This window comes from Ischnura elegans, chromosome 10 (assembly GCF_921293095.1).
Source record: "Ischnura elegans chromosome 10, ioIscEleg1.1, whole genome shotgun sequence".
Taxonomy (NCBI): domain Eukaryota; kingdom Metazoa; phylum Arthropoda; class Insecta; order Odonata; family Coenagrionidae; genus Ischnura; species Ischnura elegans.
Window position 1 is genome coordinate 94,203,970 of NC_060255.1, and position 19,676 is coordinate 94,223,645.

At 35.9% G+C, this 19,676-nt stretch overlaps 1 protein-coding gene across 2 annotated transcripts; it reads left to right on the forward strand.

Moving 5' to 3' along the window:
• The first annotated feature begins 637 nt into the window (after positions 1 to 637).
• On the forward strand, positions 638 to 17,711 carry LOC124166507 (OTU domain-containing protein 7B-like). 2 transcript variants are annotated; one of them, XM_046544042.1, is made up of 9 exons: positions 638 to 1,027; positions 1,345 to 1,427; positions 1,613 to 1,822; positions 5,049 to 5,222; positions 7,461 to 7,622; positions 8,117 to 8,375; positions 9,786 to 9,897; positions 13,036 to 13,213; positions 14,233 to 17,711. In XM_046544042.1, the coding sequence occupies exons 1-9, from the start codon at positions 993 to 995 to the stop codon at positions 15,810 to 15,812; spliced, it is 2,793 nt and encodes a 930-aa protein (XP_046399998.1). In that variant the 5' UTR covers positions 638 to 992; the 3' UTR covers positions 15,813 to 17,711. The 2 variants fall into 2 exon arrangements, with proteins under 2 accessions (XP_046399998.1, XP_046399997.1); XM_046544041.1 differs by having other exon boundaries at positions 639 to 1,027; positions 1,613 to 1,897.
• The last annotated feature ends 1,965 nt before the right edge of the window (positions 17,712 to 19,676 follow it).

A 19,676-nucleotide genomic window follows, 5' to 3' on the forward strand; every position in this document is an offset into this window, starting at 1 on the left:
ACGCAGAAGCTTGTGAACAGTCTAGCTTTAAGGCATCAACGCTCTCAACAGTGCCGGTTCGCTCTTGGATTTGCCCTCCCCCAATTTCATGGGCGCAGGCATTTGTAATATGCCGATGAGAGCGGCGTAAAACGCGTGACTTCTTATTGCACAGGCATAACGCCCGCGTCACTATTGGAAGTACTTATTCGTAATCAATTTAATATGAAGAAATTGACGAAATTGTCATCGAATAAATTTCGTACATAAAAACGCGGGCAGTCTCCAAAATAAAATGTACCGTCCTGGTGGGTGAAAAACATCGTGGGTGGCCAATATCACTAATAAATTCACTAAAAGTTAAAAATTTAAATGCTGTAATTACGAAGAAAGTCATTACATATTAATTAACATTGAAAATCAATTGATGATCAGGCCATGAAATTCAGAACCGAGTACAAAAATTTAAAGACTATATGCAGGATAAAGTAGCCAGAATCTCGAAAGGTTCATGAAAAAATTAATCAAATATCAAGATATGAGACAAACGAAAAACAACAATATTTCTCATACGCCGCATACCCTACATTTCGCAAAATGTCACGGTTTCGCTGCGCTTCAAGGCCTCGAAAAATAGCATATCCCCCTGCTGGCCAATTTTGAAACAACACCGTCGAACGTTTTTGGCAGCGAGAAATTATTGTTGTTGCGCACAGCTGTTGCAAGTGACTACGCGTGATATGTTAGTGGGCGTGGGATAGATGAAAATGGTCATCTGAAACATGGGACTTATTGAATTGATTGTGATTCAATAGTAATAGTGAGTGGTTCTTTCCCCAGAGTGAATAAGTGGACCCAATATCGTAGTTATATGCTTTTGCTATCGTATATCTGTTTGCTGGAGTCCGCATATTCGTTGACTGCAAGTTATGTGTTTCAGCCTTTACAATGGGTAATATCTGTTGTGTATTCATGTTAGACGATTTCATTATCCTGCCGATAATTATTTCAAGATGATCAAAGCTGAGAGGAATTATTACTCGGATAGGTAAGTCACAATTAAGACCTTGATCGGAAACCCAAAAATGTTGTCGAATCGATTCGTAGCATGTACGTGAGATTGTTTCTTATCGAAAACGCAAAGCAAACACACCTTTCGTTCAAGACATGCAATTCCAATCAGAAATGTCGCGGATTCCTCTTGTCAGGTTGATGACACAGTTTCCCTAATTGGAAAGTATTCGTACTCGAAATGTTTGTTTTGTGTTCACGTACGTCGCTGGCCGAGAAAGTTCAAAGTAATGGTCAGATGTCGATATAGTTTAATGTTTGAGTCATACTTTATTATGTATTAAACTTTTTTAGATGGGGAATGGAGGCTAACCTTGTAGCAGAGTTCGTTTCAAAAACTGGGGTAGATACAGCTGTTGCCGAGGAATTACTGAGAGGTTTGTGTTTAATGTTTACAAATGTTGTTCCGCATATATGATTTGCTCCATAATTATCCTTTATATGTTGATAGATACACGATTGTGCTTAATCACTTATATGTATACGTTGTTGTGTGACCATGAACTTCATATAACTGTGCAGCATTAATTGTGTTCACTTTCCATTTGGCATTTCTCTACAGCCAAAGGATGGGACATGGGTCTTGCCCTGAAGGCTCACAGCCTTTTCTCTTGCCCACCTACGAGCTTTTATCAGCAAAATCGAGCCTCACCTTTCGTTGGCTCATCACCGAGTGCCTTGGGTGGCGTTCCATCGGATTGGCCTGTTTCCACGGTGTCCACTGTGCCTTTGAATCACACTGAGTCGTCTTCCATGGCTAAAGAAGATGAGAGTAAGCTTCAAAAATCTGCCGCCCCTCATAATAGGCCTGTTTTAGAAAAAGCTCCAGCTGTAGATTATGTTGAGTGTGAGTACTTAAGCGTAAGTCGCATAGTCTTATCAGCTCTCCAACAATGTGGAGGCCCTTAAAAATTGTCAGTTACAGGTAGTAGTTAATAATAATGTTTTTGTATTTCACTTAAGACATCGTTTTCAATACGCCCAGCATTGTAAGAATTGATTGAAAAGGTATAATTGAGTGCATGATCTATTAATTTAAATCTTAGATCTGTAGGACTTTAAAGGCAAATAGAAATTCCATTTAGATTGACACACTTTTTGCTTTATATGATTGCACTTACCTTTGAACGTCGTTCTTCATTGTGAACCTAGTTGCAGTGGGAATTGGGATTTTTCCCACTCCTGTCATTATTATGTGTGGCATCTATCATGTCCAGTAGGTACATAAGGAATGCCTTTACGGGATTGTGCTGGGAATGTCAACATGACAGTATTTTTATGATGTAGTACGGTAGTTTGTCATTTAAATGACAATTAAGTGTGTAAAAACATGTGTGTAAAAACATGTGTGTAAAAACATGTGTGTTTTGCAGAATTTAATATATTTAAGTTGTACATTGGTGGTATTTTAGGCAGTTCTTATTGAAAGTTAAGTTTTAATAGACGTTAATGTAGTAAGGAGGAAAAAGTAGGGCTGTTTATCACATTATGTTTGGTTAAGAATAATTATCTGCGTGAAGTAATTCTTCTTGATATTCTATTAAGCTAATTTTAGTAGATCCTCTCTGCAGTACATATTCATCTATTGTGATGCAAGTTTCCATATTGCTGTAGTTAACCTATGCGAGTGAGTGTTTGGGTTGGGTATAATTCCATGTGCTTGTTAAAAGTTCCTTAGGTTGACATTGTAATTTGCAGTTAGTAGTCAGCTGGGAGTTTGAGAAAACAAATGCATTTCACAGACTGATATAAAATCTTGAATTGAATCACATGGCAATATTTATTTACCCACGAAGGTTTTGACCTTGAGCTGTCATTATTAAGATGGCAGGAATTAATTTGAAAGTGCCTTTTTAACGAAAATGGTGATGGAACATGGAGGGTTTTGTAACAAAGAATGTTGAAGGTGCCTTTACAGCTTGGCATTGTGTAGATGCGACAAGAACCTCCGTGCCAACTACAATTTTTATCCGTCTGCTCTTCGAAAAAAAATGAAAGGCAAGAAGTGTCGGCTCCCAAAATTTACCCAAGTTTATGCCATCTGAAGCCTAAATCACAGTCATTTTTTCTGTCCCTTACAAGCAATAGTTCTAGTGATCCAATGATGTGAGTGACTCCTATGATGGTAGAGAGAAATGACTGTTCACGTGATCATTTTCCGTGGTGGCTCTTGAGGATGAGAATTCCCAATGACAAAGTTTTGACTAAATGTGATAACCCTTGCAAATTTTGGCAAAAGTTGGATTTTTAGCTGAAATCAAAGTTTTCCCTCTGTAAAATGGAAATTATTAATTTTGGAAAAGTAACTTTTATGTCTTTTTTCCTTGCAAATTTAGGAAAAAGTTGGATTTTTAGCCGAAATCAAAGTTTTCCCTCTTTAAAATGGAAATTATTAATTTTAGAAACTTAACATTTGTCTGTTTTCCTTGCAAATTTTGGAAAAAGTTGGATTTTTAGCTGAAATCAAAGTTTTTCCTCTGTAAAATGGAAATTATTAATTTTAGAAATGCAACTTTTTTGTCATTAATGTCTTTTTTCCTTGCAAATTTTGGAAAAACTTGGATTTTTAGCTGAAATCAAAGTTTTCCCTCTGTAAAATGGAAATTATTAATTTTAGAAACGTAACTTTTATGTCAAGTAATAGAAAGTTAAATAGTCTTTAAGTTTTGTGTAGTGCAAATGTTTGATCAAGCTGATAGAATATGTTGTGGTTACCATTTTTCAGATTAGGTATTGACGTGCGTATTTTTGCTTCCAATTCGTGAAAAGGTCAAATTTTCACACACATTATACCAGGAAAGGGATACTTTTTATGTACTGGAGACTTAAAAAAAATAGTGATTCTTTGAAGATTTACCAATTTGTCTCTTCAATAGATTGCGCCTAGAGGCTAAATGTGTCTCTAAATTTAAATCAGTTGTGTGTTACTCAAAAAGGTTTACCGGCCTTTTGGTGGCAGGGTTAAGTCCTCGCCGGCCAAACCGAAGGTCGCGGGTTCGAGTCCCGCCTGGGTAGGTTTCCCCTGCCCAGGGAATGGTAGTGTGTTATAGTCCTTGTTTCATGTTATTTCCTCTGATGTAATACGTCTTAAATGAACTGTTTTTGGGGTAATGAAAAATGAAATTAATTAATTAATATCTTGAGTATGATATCATTGTAATGTCCTTTGGTGTTACTCAATATTTTGTCTCATTGTGGAATTATTATATATTTTATTTACTTCTGAGTAATTGTGTACATGTAATGTAGTTTTCACTTGTGTAATTTCAATAGTCTATTACTATAGTTTATTTTTCACTATCCATTACTTTTGTATTTTCCATATGTACTTAGTCTTATGCATTTTATGGTGAGGACCATTGCAAACTCAATTTTTTAAATGTCCAATAAATTATTATTATTCTACGTATTGGTTAAGTACACAATTGCCTCTGCCCCAATTGGTAAGTTATCTCTCCTTCTCCTTGTGTATCACACCTATAGTGAGAAGAGTATAATAGTACTTATATTTTCTATTATATTACTTAATATACTTATATTTTCTATTATATAACTTAATATAATAGAAAATATAAGTTCTCTCTCTTCATTTTATGACCTGTCGACATGTTATAATAATTACATCATAGTCTTTCCTTATATTTACTTATTCTTCAATTGTAAGCTTGCTCTTATGTAACTTTTATAGCTGGCTAATCGATTTCCTGATAAAGAACTTTTATATTGTTGTGAGCACTAGTTATTATGTATTATAGATTCTTTGATCATATAATGGATTTGAAGTCATTGTTTTCTAGTCTATATTATTTAACGCGAGCTTATTCTATTATCCTTAAGATATTTTCATACTGAGTAAAGTTGTAGAGGTAATGTGAAGTTAGTTAATTTTTATCAAATTGTATTTGCTTATTGGTTATAGGTCATAGTCATTCTATTGTTAACACGGTAAAATATTTTTGCTTAGTGGATAATACATTTATTTCTTTTGTTTGTTACAGGTAAAAAGCTTTCGAGGGGTATATCCAGGGCTACTGACAATGTGACCCTTGTTTCAAGAGCAAGAAATGAATTTGCCATGGATTTCAAAGAAAATAGTGTTTGTAACTTGAATCAGTATTTTATAGAAACACCAATTTTTACTTTTACACTTCCTGACTTGTCAATTTATCCAGGTAAGACTCAAATTTTCTTGAATGTTGGCTTGTTAATGTAACATATAGTCTGACATGTGACACGAATGGGCACTTAAGAGGACCCCCAGATTTTCCAATTATCCGTTTTTATGATGGGGAGGGAAGGCATGAATTATCAGAAAACACGGATCACCCAAACTTTCACTTAAATGTCTTGCTATGTTCATAATTTATCTAAAACAAACAAAATATTATTAATTATGCGGTTATTCTGTTATTTTAGTGCTTTCCGGGCTCAATGAGATCTTTCTTTGCCAGTTCGCGATCTTTTTAGCGGCGATAACATGATTGTATTCGTATAATTTATGCTCCATGTAAGGCCTGGTTTGGAAAACCACACATCCTTGGCTGTGCGATCACGGATACAGAAAAGTGGTTTGTACGACTGCTTCAAAACCACTGCTCGGCATCGGAAACTACACCAGGCACCACACCACGTAGTCTCGTCTTGCACAAGTTGCCCGGGTTGCAACTGCTGCGGGACGTGTATCCGTGATCACGGAGTGCAGTCGCGCACTGCAAAGCTTGGAAAACAGAAACAGGGTACTCGGGTGAATACAGCTAGCACGCGATCACTTCCGTCTTACGAAGGGGATTCTAACAGAAATAATAAGCCCAGTGTATCCCAGCATTAATGCAGCAATTCCAATGAATTTGCGTGCGATTTTATTTTTTTAATAAAGATTGCAGAAAAAATTGAGAGAGGGTGAAAATCATGCACGAATAATCCGCAACCCGCATAAACTGCAGCCGAATAATCTGGAGTCTGCTGTATATATATATATTTGGCTCTATTCACCGTATAAGACCTCCCGAATATATGCTGGTGGTTTTAAAAATCGTGTTTCATTCTAGGTCTCATTATTATTTTTTGAGATGGCCCTTTCTCTTAAAGTCTGATAAATCTTTCTTAGAAGTAAATGGTAAATAATAACTACCAATGCCTTGCACACACATTATGTACTCATACAATTCCAACAGGTGGGATACTTTGTCTAACAGAAATCGGAGGTTTAAAGAACTATTAGCCCCTCAGGAATTTTTCCATGATATTAATCATTATCCTTGTATTTACAATGGATGGAATGCATCAGGATCATGTGGTAAATAAAAAATATTGTATCATTTTGATAAAATGTTGCTAATGTTATTTTACCATACAAGTCAAATCATATATGAAATTTTATTTCGATTACTCTCTTTTTTAGCCTTAAGGCCTGGTTACACAGTGCATTAATAGGCACATGCTAATGTCTAAATTTGTGAACACGTTAATGAACACGAAAATGCCCTGTGTAACCTCCCAACTTGTGTCAATGTATGGACAGAAAATAGAACCTGTTCTAATTTTGTTCATGCATTTGTACATGTTCCATTCCTGTCCACGAAAATCATTCTTGCATACAGGCTTAAACTCATACATACATTTTAATGTATCGTGTAACCAGGCCTTTAAATTTTTCATTTAAGAAATTTATTTATCAAAAGAGGAATTCTTTGAAACAAATGTTGAAAATTCCAGCAATGCCTAGATTTGAGGTTCCCATCTCTAATTCTAAGGCTTATAGTGAAATTTATTCTCGAAGAGGTGTAGTTTTCCTAGCAAAATTCAAAAAAATGCTTTCTATAGTCAGCATATAGTGGATTGCCAGAATTCCTATAAATATCTGTGTATACACTATTGTTTCTGCCCGTGAAGATTGCTATGTGATTACTGCATTCCTTTTACATTTGTAAATTTTTCTACTCTTGGCTAATTAGTTTTTAAAGACCTAAGACTTAAAGGATTTATAACGTGTATGTATTTTTTTCTCATTTACTAATTCAGTAGAAATTCTGACAGCTTATATCTGATTATATAGCAGTATATATTCTTGTCTCTGCTCTGTACATTTCTTATGGGCTAATACTTCACCTTGATTGCACTGCCAAGGGTTAACATGAGTTTTGATTTTCTTGCTAGGACCTCATTAAAACATTCTAAAATTCAAATAAGGGTTTCATTCAAATTCAAGAGTTGTGATGTTTGCATTTCCTCATGTAATGACTACATACCTTCAGCGGTTCATGCATGAGTGACAGGTAGTGTCAACTTCATAAAGGATATTCATTTCCAAAAAAAGTGAATAGAAAATTAGCAGTTCAGTGCTATTAGCAGCTATGACAATGAATTGCTATTTTAAAGCCATTTTTATGTGTATTCATTTTACTTTGCAGATGATTTTCGTGAATATTTAGAGAAAGACTTGATTGAAATATCTAGCCTTGCATCACTGGAGCAAGCTGGAAGGTTGAATTGGTGGGCTGGCACTTGCCAGAGGCTTTGGCCCTTGGCAACCACTGGGGATGGCAATTGTTTGCTTCATGCAGCTTCTTTAGGTAAATACACTTGTGATCTTAAATAGTTTAAAGATATTTATGCATACACGTTCTGTACATTTCAAGTAACTCATATAAATTTTTGACATAATTTCATTTCAATGTTTTTCTTATAATTTTCATCCTTCTGGCTGTTTCCCTTGTCACGTGTAGAATTTTCCTTATTAGCCATCTATAAAATTGCATAAATAAGAACCTCTTTCATTTTCTAAGTCACGGGGGCCAAAATTTCGTAGTTTGTGAGAGGATTTGCAAAAGGGAGTTTCTCTTCATATGTTGCGGATTACATGGGTACCTCCTTATAAATCAGTATTATCAGAGTAATAAGATTTCAAAATTTTATGCTTTGATTACTCTAAAATTGCTGTGGTTCTTATTTTCTATTATTGTGTAATTTTTGTTTAAATCTTTTGCTGTTTTAATATTCATTGCCCTTTCAGGATTATTTTTTAACGCAAGAGCTGTCTCAGAAATTGCTTTTTCTCGATCCTCAGGTATGTGGGGCTTCCATGACCGTCTTTTGACTCTCAGGAAAGCCCTGCACGCGTTTATGTCTGGCAGCGAGTGCAAAGAAGCAATATGGCGTAGGTGGCGGTGGCAGCAGACGAGGCTCAATGCAGAGGCGGGATTTGTCTATGGGGAGGAAGAGTGGGCTAAGGAATGGGATGCTGTGGTGAATATGGCATCAACTGCACCTAGAAGTCATGCGTCTAGGCGGAGGAGTACAGCATTGGATAGCGTTACTAAGCATTTGTAAGTCATTCTCATCTATACCTTGCATGTAATAATTGATAATCATGCATTATCAACCACTTTTAACAACGTTCAGTGTTCTCTCTGAAGTGTAGGTCTGTTGAAGTACAGCTTACTCCCCATTATCCAGGTCAGGGGCGCAGCTTAGAATTAATGCTAGGGGGGGGTTTTAGGTGCAACTAATACTTCGGGGAGGGGGTATTGCATACCCGCCAGGGTAAGTGGGAGTTGCGGGGGTCCTCCTCCAGAAAATTTTTAAGAATAATGGTTCAAAATTGCGAGTTTTACGGCTTTCTGAGGGATATTTGATTGATCCTAACTAGAGATGGGTCGAATAGCAGATTTCATGAACTCGAATATCAAATTCGAATATTAAATCGTTGCTCGAACATTCGAACACCTCAAATTTCGAATTCCTCGAATACTAGAACTGCGAAAAGCATATTAAACGTACATTTCTTCTTCTATTTCACTTCATGAATGTATAAATAAAAAGGTTTACAGTGGATACTCGATCTATCGCTTTTCAAGGGGATGGACGAAAAAAAACAATGAATGCGCGAAAGTTTGTGTGGGTTGCCTATGCATCAGGAACTTCAGGGGAACTTCGAAGCAGGTGGGCAGAAAAAGGTCAGTGGAGGAGAAAGAGGGAAGGGTGAAACACGATTCTATTATTCTCCTGTAACTTGATATTTTCTTTTGAAGCTTTTGATTTATGGTCTTCGTAATACGAACCCTGCGCGAGCTGGGGCCTTTTGTTTGATTTCGGAGAGGAGGAAAGCATTGGAGGAGGGGCAGAGGGCTGATGGATGGAGGGGGTAGCAGATTTTGGGAATTGTGCTGCGTAGTTACTATCCCACGGCACTGAGGTTCTCCTGGTGTGGGAATTGCGGATTTTCGGATTTTTTCACCCGATCATTTTCGGTTCCCCACGTCGAACTCTTTTCACCGCTCTAACCCACGAATTTGATGTAGTTCGTCAAGTTGCCGAAAACGGCACTGCATGCACTAAGCGACTAGAGTTCTCTACTTTTTTCCGAGTCAACTACCAACGACGTGCGTGCGACAGTGTATGGCACGATATTCAAAGTATTCGAGGCATTCGAGACAGTACCTTTAGCATAATTATTCGAGTTCTCGAATATCGAATACTTTCTAGTATTCGAGTATTCGCGGATACTATTCGCACATCTCCAGTAAAAATCATGCATGGATAATCCACAACCCGGATAAACCGCAGTCGGATAATCGGGAGTCTGCTGTACTTTGTTCTAATATTATTGTGAAACAATTGTTTTCTCTACCTTCAGAGAATTTTTGTGTGGCAATTTTCTTGTTCATATTATATTATTAGCAATGAGAACATGAATCTGAAGATCTATTTTATTTTTACCACGTCCAAAATTCCAGAGATGAGTCCTGGGAGAATGCCACGTACGAAAGCTTAGAAGAAATCCATGTTCTTGCTTTGGCGCATGTCCTCAGAAGACCAATTATTGTAATTGCAGATTTGATGCTTAAGGTCAGTTGGATTTTTATTCAATTATCTAATTTATACACATTAATGAATTTTGGTTTAAATGCGATGGTGGTTGGCGTAACATGGTGAAACTCCTTCATGATGCACTAAGGTTAAGAAAAGACTTCGCTGTTTCACAAAATAAAATATATTTGCGACCGGTTTCGATACAGCGTATCATCATCTGGCAATTACAAGTATCAGTACATAGAATTTATACCCTTGAAGGCGTTAGAGGGGTGGTAGAGTGGAGGTGGAGAAAGGGGGAAACTTCGGAGTACCCATTATTGGATGCAATTAGTTTGATTGTGTTTAGCTCCTTCATCCTGTTGTAATTCGACAATGGAATCAATCATAGTCTGTGAAGCATACAATGTATTGCTGATAGTTTGTGAGAGAAGTGGTGTCGTGAATTGCGGTGTACACCTCCACCAAATAATACACCGCAATTCACGACACCACTTCTCTCACAAACTATCAGCAATACATTGTATGCTTCACAGACTATGATTGATTCCATTGTCGAATTATAACAGGATGAAGGAGCTAAACACAATCAAACTAATTGCATCCAATAATGGGTACTCCGAAGTTTCCCCCTTTCTCCACCTCCACTCTACCACCCCTCTAACGCCTTCAAGGGTATAAATTCTATGTACTGATACTTGTAATTGCCAGATGATGATACGCTGTATTGAAACCGGTCGCAAATATATTTTATTTTGTGAAACAGTGAAGTCTTTTCTTAAAATTTTGGTTTGTTTGGTTGAATCTTGTGGAGTATTTCCTTAGCATCCATTATCTTTCTTTTGGTCAGGACATCATTGTTTTTTTCTGATGACTTCATTTTTGGGCTCAATTGACTCCTCATTAACATACATTTCATAGACATCGTCCTTTGAAAAAGTCATATTTTTCGGTTAAAAATTATGGCACTTTTGATTTTTTATTGTTTTAACCGAGGAGATAACTAGTGGTTTTGTGCTAAAAATAGTAGTTTAAGAGCTCTTAGCAGAGCCATATGCCTGTAATAATTCAGGGGGATAACTTTTAGTTGCATCTCCAGTTGTACCTTTTATTTTATCAATAATTATTGAATTGAAATCTTATTGTTTATTTCTATTGAAGATATTTTTGAAACTGCATTTTTGATGTCATATTATCAGTATTTCATTTTATTGTCCTAATTTAGTTTCATTATCACTATTATTGAAAATATAATTGCTAGTCGACCATGTAGTTGGCGTATTTAAAAGTTGTTTTCAAGTCATCAAATTTAAACATCTCAATTAGAGATGGGTCAGTTCTGGTACTCGGTTCTCGGTGCTGCTAGTTCTTGGCCTGTGGAACTGGTATCGAGAACCAATGGCCATGTGCAGTGCCGTGAACGGCGGCCGGCAAAAATCATTCATGTAATTTGAAAATGGTCTCATGGTTGAATCTTGTACATGTACAGTAATTCTTTGACGTACGAACAAGATGCGTTCCGAGAGCTTGATCGTTAGTTGATAAACCTATGGAAGGCATCGAAGAGTGTGGCTATCCTGCAGAATGCAACACTTCATTGCAATATTGCGGTAGCTCACGGCCATTCAGTTTATCCATGATGTCGCTGTGCCGGCGATTTGAGCAGTTTATTGTTGAGTTTCTTTATAAGAACTGTGACATTGAAGCATGCGAAGAAGTTGTCAATTAAAGTAACAATTTAAGCTGCATTTCAGAATACAGAATATATTTTGAACTGGCTCACAAGTTGCATCAAATTAACGGATGATGTCGGCAGAAGTTGAGGGAGTTTCACTGTTGATCCTGATGCTATGCTAACTATCTATGCAGTATATTAACTGTGCTCCAAGTATATTTCGTGTGGCCTTTCAAAATCAACATCGACCGCTACTGTTTTCAGTGAACGCCTGTTCAGTACTGCAGGCAATATTTCTGCCAAAAAAAGAATAGATTAGACCCAGACAGGGTAAAAATGTTGAATTTTTAAAACGCCTGTTCAGTACTGCAGGCAATATTTCTGCCAAAAAAAGAATAGATTAGACCCAGACAGGGTAAAAATGTTGAATTTTTAAAAATCAAAACCTTGAGAAAGAACCAGCGGCTTCCTGATGTAATGTGACATATTGGTAGATCATCCATTCTTTAACAATGTGTTATTTAAACTTTTTTACGTGAAAATAAAATTATGGAGATGATATTAAGTTTTTTTTACAGAGCTTTCGCACTAATTTATTTCTTTAGTGAAATTATTTTCATTCACTTCTTGTGGTTGTTCATTTAAATATGCCATTAATTCTGGTACTAAGAGTCATCCTTGGAACCAAATATTGAGAATTTATGGGGAGAAGCAGATCGGTACCGTGAACCGAAAAAATTAAAGAACTGACTCATCCTTAATCTCAATCGAAAATCACATCTATTCAGGAAAATAAAATACTTAACCTAAAATATGGTGTCATATTGGATTAAATAATAATTTATTTTGCATTTGCTGCAGAAGTCATACTCCCTCCTATATGTTGAGACTTATTTATTTGCATTAAATCCAAAAACATTACATAAGACATTATACATTGGATTTGTGAACAAACGGTTAAATGATAAAGTCTAACTAGAAACAATAACAACAGCAAAAAAATACTTACTAAATACACTCAGATATCACGTAATACTTCACTTGTATGAGCACCTCATCCGCTCATTTGTAATTTAGCAAGGGCAGAGAAAGAAAGAGGGATTTAAAGAGGAAGTTTCCTGATGGCGGTTGTAAATGATGAAATTTATGATGTTATATCAACAGAAGGAGCTTCAATGGGATTGTAGGTAAGAGGTAGCATGTAGGTAAGGGATCTCTGTGTCACAGATGGTGGATATGAAGTGAAGAGCCAGTATGATATAAAGTTCTTAATAGTTTAGAAACATTCGGTTCTCAGTATGAGGCTGGCATGGAATATGTATGTGTTGAGGGTAAAGTAGAGATGTTTTAGAAAGGAAGAGTTATACATATTCTCTGTTGGAAATGAAATATTCCCGTAGTGTCTATTACATGTGTATGAGTTTCTTGTTTTTACATTTTGCAACTGGTGAAACCACCTGTTAAATTACGTATTGTGATTGTTTTTTTTTGTTTTGCAGGACGTGAATGGGGAAGCCTTGGCCCCCATACCCTTTGGTGGTATATATCTCCCTTTTGAGTGCTCCCCCGCTGAGTGTCATTGTTCCCCATTAGTATTAACCTATGACGCTGCTCATTTTTCTGCCCTCGTTGTTATGGATAAGGAGACTTATGCGGATGGTGTTCCTCGGCCACCAGGTGAGCATATTCTCGATTATTTTAACCCTTTAAGTGCGGAGGTCCAATATATTGACTCTTGCGTGTTACATTATTTAATTTGCTATAACTTTTTACATTGATATATTTTATTTCAGTAAACGTAAATTTTTTTTGTCAATATTAGCCAGTTTAACCTTAATAATAAAAAAAACGCTTATGGATATGTAATAAAATAGCTTGGTATTGTTTTTTTTTCCTAGTTGCTGCTTTGGCTTCCAAATCATAGTACTCTTGAGCGATTCCATGAACTTCACTCTTGCTTGGTCGAATTCTTCTCGGGTTTTACACTGTCAGATGATCCACGTTGTCCTTACTAAACTTAACTTGCAAAAATAAAACTGGAAAATTTGACCTAGCGTAACACCCTACTCATTTAACGAATTTCTACGTGATGAGAACTTGTAAATGTTTAAGTCTTTTTTTGTATTAACAATCATTCCCATTGTATTTGATTTTACTATTTTACTATTATTTTATGTATATTTTAAATTTTTGATATATCTAACCCATTGCAGATATTACCATATTACTGGTGATGGTTCAACCATTTTATATTGACGTGCCATATACCGTATATGTCTGAATATAGTCCCCCCTTTTTTTCCAAAAATGCCCATGGTAAAAGTAAAGGGGGGGACTATATTCAAGCGCATTTCTTAAAATTTTCCCGAAGCTGAAGCCTCAAAATTAGGGGGGGGGGACTATTAGTTATTCAGAGGGGGACTATGTTCGGAGAAATACGGTATCGGAATCGATGTACCTACTCATTGTTTTCGGATCCTTTGGCAAATGAAGTATTCTATTCTATTCTACCCAAGAAGCATTCATTGAGGCCATGGTAGTTGATACAGGAATGATATCTGGAGAACAATTATTGTGTGGTTGGAAGTCTGATGTGCTTATATATTTGCTTCTCCAATCCCCCAAAGAAAATTTCATCATTATTTATTGTAATTGACTAATCAATTATTATGATATATTTAACTATTTTATTTCAGCGGTCATTCCTATTACTGATGCAGACCATGAGCTTCTTCCAATCCAGTTTTCCATTGATCCTGGTGAGCTTCTGTACAAAAATCAAGATGAGAATGACTTGGAGGCGATGCAAAGACTTACTTTGTCACCTGAAGAGAAGTTATTACTGCTTAGGGAATATTTAGATGTCATAAAAATTCCTATGAAACTTCCCAATAATGGTGACAATTCTGAACTTGATGTTATTGAGACTGATGTAAATATTATACCGTATGAAGAGGACACAATAGACAAAAGGTTCTCTGAAGTAGATCTAGATAATGATGAATCTATTTTAAATTCTTCAGAAGGTGTGGCAGTTAGTAATCGCAGCAAAGCAGCTAAACAATTGCAGTCTGTGGCAAAACAATTTGGAAGCATTGGCAAGTCCATGAGTAAAAAATTTAAGAAAAACTTTGGTTCGATCACTAAAATTGCTCGGAATAATTCTTTGAAAAAGAAGTATTCTGCCAATCAAACTAGTCCTCTGCATCAACCCCCTAAAGTCAATGGCAGCTTAGTTTCTCAGAGCCCGGAATACATTCTGGGTGCTGTTTTACACACCGACAAAAGGCATGAATATCAAGAGGAAATGATCAGGAACTACTTGCAGTCGGCAAGGATGAGGTTCGAGAAAGATAAAGAATTGAAATCTCGCCAAGTTGAGGAGAAGAAGTTGAAGGATGATTGGAATGTTAAAGATAGTGCTGAAATGGAGGTGCCCTCAATGTGTATCAATGCTGGTTGTGGTTTGTACGGTACGTCACTTACGAGCTACATGTGTACAGTGTGCTATCAAAAGCAGAAAGAGAGGGAAGCTGAAATGTCAAAGAGCCCTAACATAAACTCACCACTCATGAACAGGGCTAATGAATTGGCACCGAGGTATGGCACTGGCAAGTCAAAGTTTTATGCTGAAGCTGACTGCTGCTCTCACAATACTGTCGGGAAATTGCCGCTGAGCCGTGCTGGAAGCAATATCGATCATACTCTATACCTGTCAAAATCAACCTTCTACAATGACATTGCCTGTCCTCCGGGCATTCCTGAGATGTATCAGGAACCAAGGCGAAAAATTATAGAATGCCAGTCTCAACCATCGGGCATCGTTAGGGATATCGTGGAAAGGGAAAATATCAGTAATGATGCCACTTCCAGAGATCTTCCTGTCGAAAAAGAATCAATGCTTCAGTCTGAGATCCAAACTCCTGATCCGTGTTCCACTTTGGTTCCTTTGAGTGGTGCTCCTTCTAAAAATATATCCAAAGTTTTCATTGGCGGTGTCTCTAATCCCGAGGAAAGTAGGTGGGGAGATGATAGCCTCTCGTATATGCCGTACGAGTCGTCTCCGAGAGTGGTGAGTTGTGGGAGAGCTGCTAAATGTGATACTACAAATATTAGAATTTCAGGTGGAATACAATTACCCATTTCTGGAGCTCAACAATGCCGCAGTCTCAACTGCAGATTCTTTGGCAATTCGGATACTAATTTTTACTGCTCGAAGTGCTATAATAATATGCCTGTCTGCGGGAGTATGTCTACTCGAACATCTGATATTTAAATTTTATCAGTTATGTATTTCTTGAATGAGCATTATTTTTCATTGCATGACAATGAAGAGCTACATTATTGCTTCTTCTAGGATGTAATTTGATTTTGTGAATTATGAATCCATTTTGTCCTATGAATGGGTATGTGTTGGTAATTTTATTGAAAAATTTAAAAAAAGTATTTACTTACATCTAAGGCTTACAAATTTTTAAACCATAATTTTAAAATTCTTCATGTTAACTTCTCCTTCCTTCAACTCTGAGCAATACATGTCCCTGATGTATAACAATGGGATTGTTACATAATATTTGACTAAGAGAATATTTTAATTGTGTAATCTAGGATTTTCTCAGGCTTAAAAAAATGATTTGGTGTTTAACACTCTTCAATATGTTTCAAATTTAAGTGTTTATATTTTGGTCAATAATTGTAGTAGAATTCGTAGAATTTACCAAATTATTTAAGTGGACATATTTCAATCAGGGAAAATTTTTTCAAGGAGTTTTGTGTAATTTTATATATTTATAAAATTATGTGCCAAGTCTAAGTAATAAAAATATTTGTCAAATAATTTTATATGAACTTGGAACATACGAGACTTCGTTTACTTGGCGTTCTTGTTTGAATAAACTACATATGCAATTGCATTGATTTCTTGATTGGATGATAATGTCTTTTTTGAAAGATTTGCTCTAAGTGCATCCACAAGATATCAATAACCAAAGTTTTCCTCAAATCAAGTAAGTGTTCACCAATTACCTTCCATGGCTCCTTACTTGATCAAAATGTTCATTCACTGAGAATCTTGTATTGGAGTGTGCCTCTACTCTAGGTCCTCCTGACGTCTTCATTGTTTCATTGTCAATACATGAATCCTCAATGCAGAAATGATTTCTCACTGTAGAGATATGCATTAATAACATAATCATTAATGAAACAGTATTCCTTTTTCAGAGTGTAAATTTAAAATAAGTTGTGATTACAGAGGTTGACATGGTATACATATTCTTATTTAATTGTCTTTTAAAATGATTTTTTCAGTAGCATTATGGTAGCTACTGCTAGGAAGGGCACCTCACACAATAATATCAAGTGTACCTACTGCGTGTGATGATTGTTATGCTTCCATGTAAATTTTAAAGTAACATATTTTGGTATGCCATAATAATGCATGTATAAAAATTTATTTTGCTAGGTAATGTTACCGGTCAAAAAGAGAGTACTCTTGTTTATTTATTGATATAAAGTGTATCACTGTTTGATTTTAGTAAAGCTGTCTCATCAGTTAGAGTATATAGTGCTTGTGATTGCTTGAAATGTCTATGTGTTAATGAGAAGTGTTATGAGTTTAACAGTGATTATCTAGCTTGAGCAATCATAAGGAAGTATTGAAATTATCGAAGACCTTATTTCACGGTATCGTCGGATTAAAAATTTTATGAAATGCTTGACTAATTTTGATCTAACGTTGTTCAATATACTTTTTCTTGTTATGTAAATAGCTTATAACATGTTCAAGTTTATTGTTGCTGTTTTACTGGCTATTTTTATAGCTTTGTAGATACTGTTTATAACTTCATTGCTGAAATACTGTTACTACCAAAATATTTTGTCGAGGGCCGTTGTAAAAGATATGCAGCCTTACCTCTTTCCTGTGGGCCTGGATAAAGCTAATCTCTTACAATTGTTATATATACATATGGCAATCAAAAGAACCAGTTGCAGCTTTAGCTTATTTTTATGATGTTTTAAAAGAAAATGAAGAGTAATTTTATAGTTTCAGTTGATGACTGTATATATCTAATGGAGTATTGTTATTTTTTCACTTCTTTGCATAGCTGGAGTGTTGTTGAATTGTAAAAAATGCACCAGTGAACTGGGCCATTATATAAATACCTTTAAAATGAAATGTCTATTTTCATTAAAATTTTACCCTCTTCAACTTCCTTGAATTTTTTCATCTATTTAAGTATTTTGAAATATAGGGAAATATTATGATGTATGCACAATTGGCTCCTGATTTTTGATTGGTTCGACTTATAATGGATTCAGCCTATTATCTGAACTAATTTTGCGAGTGCTTGTAAAAATTTCAAATTTCGCAGATTTTTCGCTTCCACACAATACATCAAAATTATATGTGACTCTCCCTCGTATTAGTTAACAAGGCACCTTTTTAACATAGCAAAATTTACTTGCTCTTAAAGTATTGGTAAATTAAATTAATTAAAGTAAAAGTAAGTAAATTCCTTGCCTGGAAGTGATGCATAGTCAGCATATGATGGCTTTGCTTTATGATCAGTCCCCGGAACGATTTAATATCTTAAAGTGAGAATCTAGTGTAAATTATTCTTCTTATATGTATGCATTATATATACAGGTACAGAAACAATAAATTGAGAGAGATAAAGGATTGGTTTAGGAATTTGTTTTTCCCCCTGAAAAATAAAGGACTTTAATAAATACTTGTTGGGATCCTGTCATGTTGTAGTTGCATTAGTGTCAGATTATGGAGATTGAGCTAGATATGGGAAAATCCATCCTGAAAACATTTTCAGTGAAAGGAATTCCTGAAAACGGCTTTTTCATTTACTCTTGATTCGAGAAAATAACCACTGACTAGCCAGTGGCACACCTTTGTGGAGTCACTTGCTAGTGCTCATTAAGTGGGAGAATTCCACAGAGACATAAATCATTTGAATTCGCTGTCATTTCCACATTTATTGTTAAGCCTGGATCTCTCTATCTGGCAGGTGTTATAACACTTAAAACTTCCAAGGAGTCTACGTACATGATGAAGACTTCATCTATGTGTACAGAGTTTGGGTTGACTTTAGAGGAGACGATGGTTTATGCAGAGTGCTCTGTGGCATCGTATGTCTGGCAGAGCATATATTGTCCTGTAAAGCTAACTGAACTCTGCAGTGGAGAAAGACTCCTCAGTAAAACGCCTGGTGCAAATTGGGGAGTTCTAGGTTCAAATTCTGACCAAGGCAAATGATTTTTCCTGGTAGAATTTGTCTTTTTCAGGAAAAATGTAGCAAAAGAAATGACCCTATGTACTGGTGGTCAATTCTCAGTCATCAATGCAACCAGGGTGATATATCACACTCGTCAAGTCTCCTCTTGAATATGTAGTGAGCTTATGGAATCTGACTCGGAAAGACTTAATCCATTAACTCAATTAAGTATTAGGGAAAGTGGGGAGGTCCTTCTAAAACTGGTTCAATCAAACAATAAATGCAACAGCATTTATATGAATATGCCACTGGAGGCTTGAAGGCTAAGTGCTAGGCTTAGATTACCTACTCGAGCAATTAAGAATAATATCTTCCAGAGGAACAGAGAATATCATCTTAGAACCTCACTATATTTCTAGGTCTGTCAAAAAATAAATTAGGAGATATATATTGCCAAATAGATAGCTACAGGAACTTATTTAAATGAAATATATTTCTCCTTTGGAAATTTTCCCCAATAAAGGACTTAAATAATGCTAAGTGGGACTCAGTATGTGCATCTCCTTTTCATTTTCCCTTTGTTAATGGTTAAGGTTACGTGTGTGCCTATTGAGGTGGCTTACTGGGTGTTACAAAGATGTAGATCTCCTTTCTTAAACCCAGAAAAGTATACCCAGCGAGGATGAAGCAAAAAATAGAGGCGAAGACTCCGATAAAGTTATAGATATGTCACGGCTGGAGAGGATGAGTCTGAAATTAAGCTATTCTGAGTATAAAAGAATTGACAAAAATGACATTATGAAGAAAACTTCATTGACGAAGATTAAATTAACATTCGTACAGACAAGGATTGAAGGTGCACTGTAATAATGAAGCTTAAATTTGAACAGATAAAATTGAAATATCCTTGAACA

What these genes read in the sequence shown, in the direction of transcription:
- LOC124166507 (XM_046544041.1), top strand. Translation starts at nt 993, where the DNA reads ATGATCAAAGCTGAGAGGAATTATTACTCGGATAG. An exon ending in AGGAATTATTACTCGGATAG is followed by an intron (nt 1,028 to 1,344) that starts GTAAGTCACAAT and finishes AAACTTTTTTAG; the next exon opens with ATGGGGAATGGAGGCTAACC. An exon ending in GCTTCATGCAGCTTCTTTAG is followed by an intron (nt 7,623 to 8,116) that starts GTAAATACACTT and finishes CTCGATCCTCAG; the next exon opens with GTATGTGGGGCTTCCATGAC.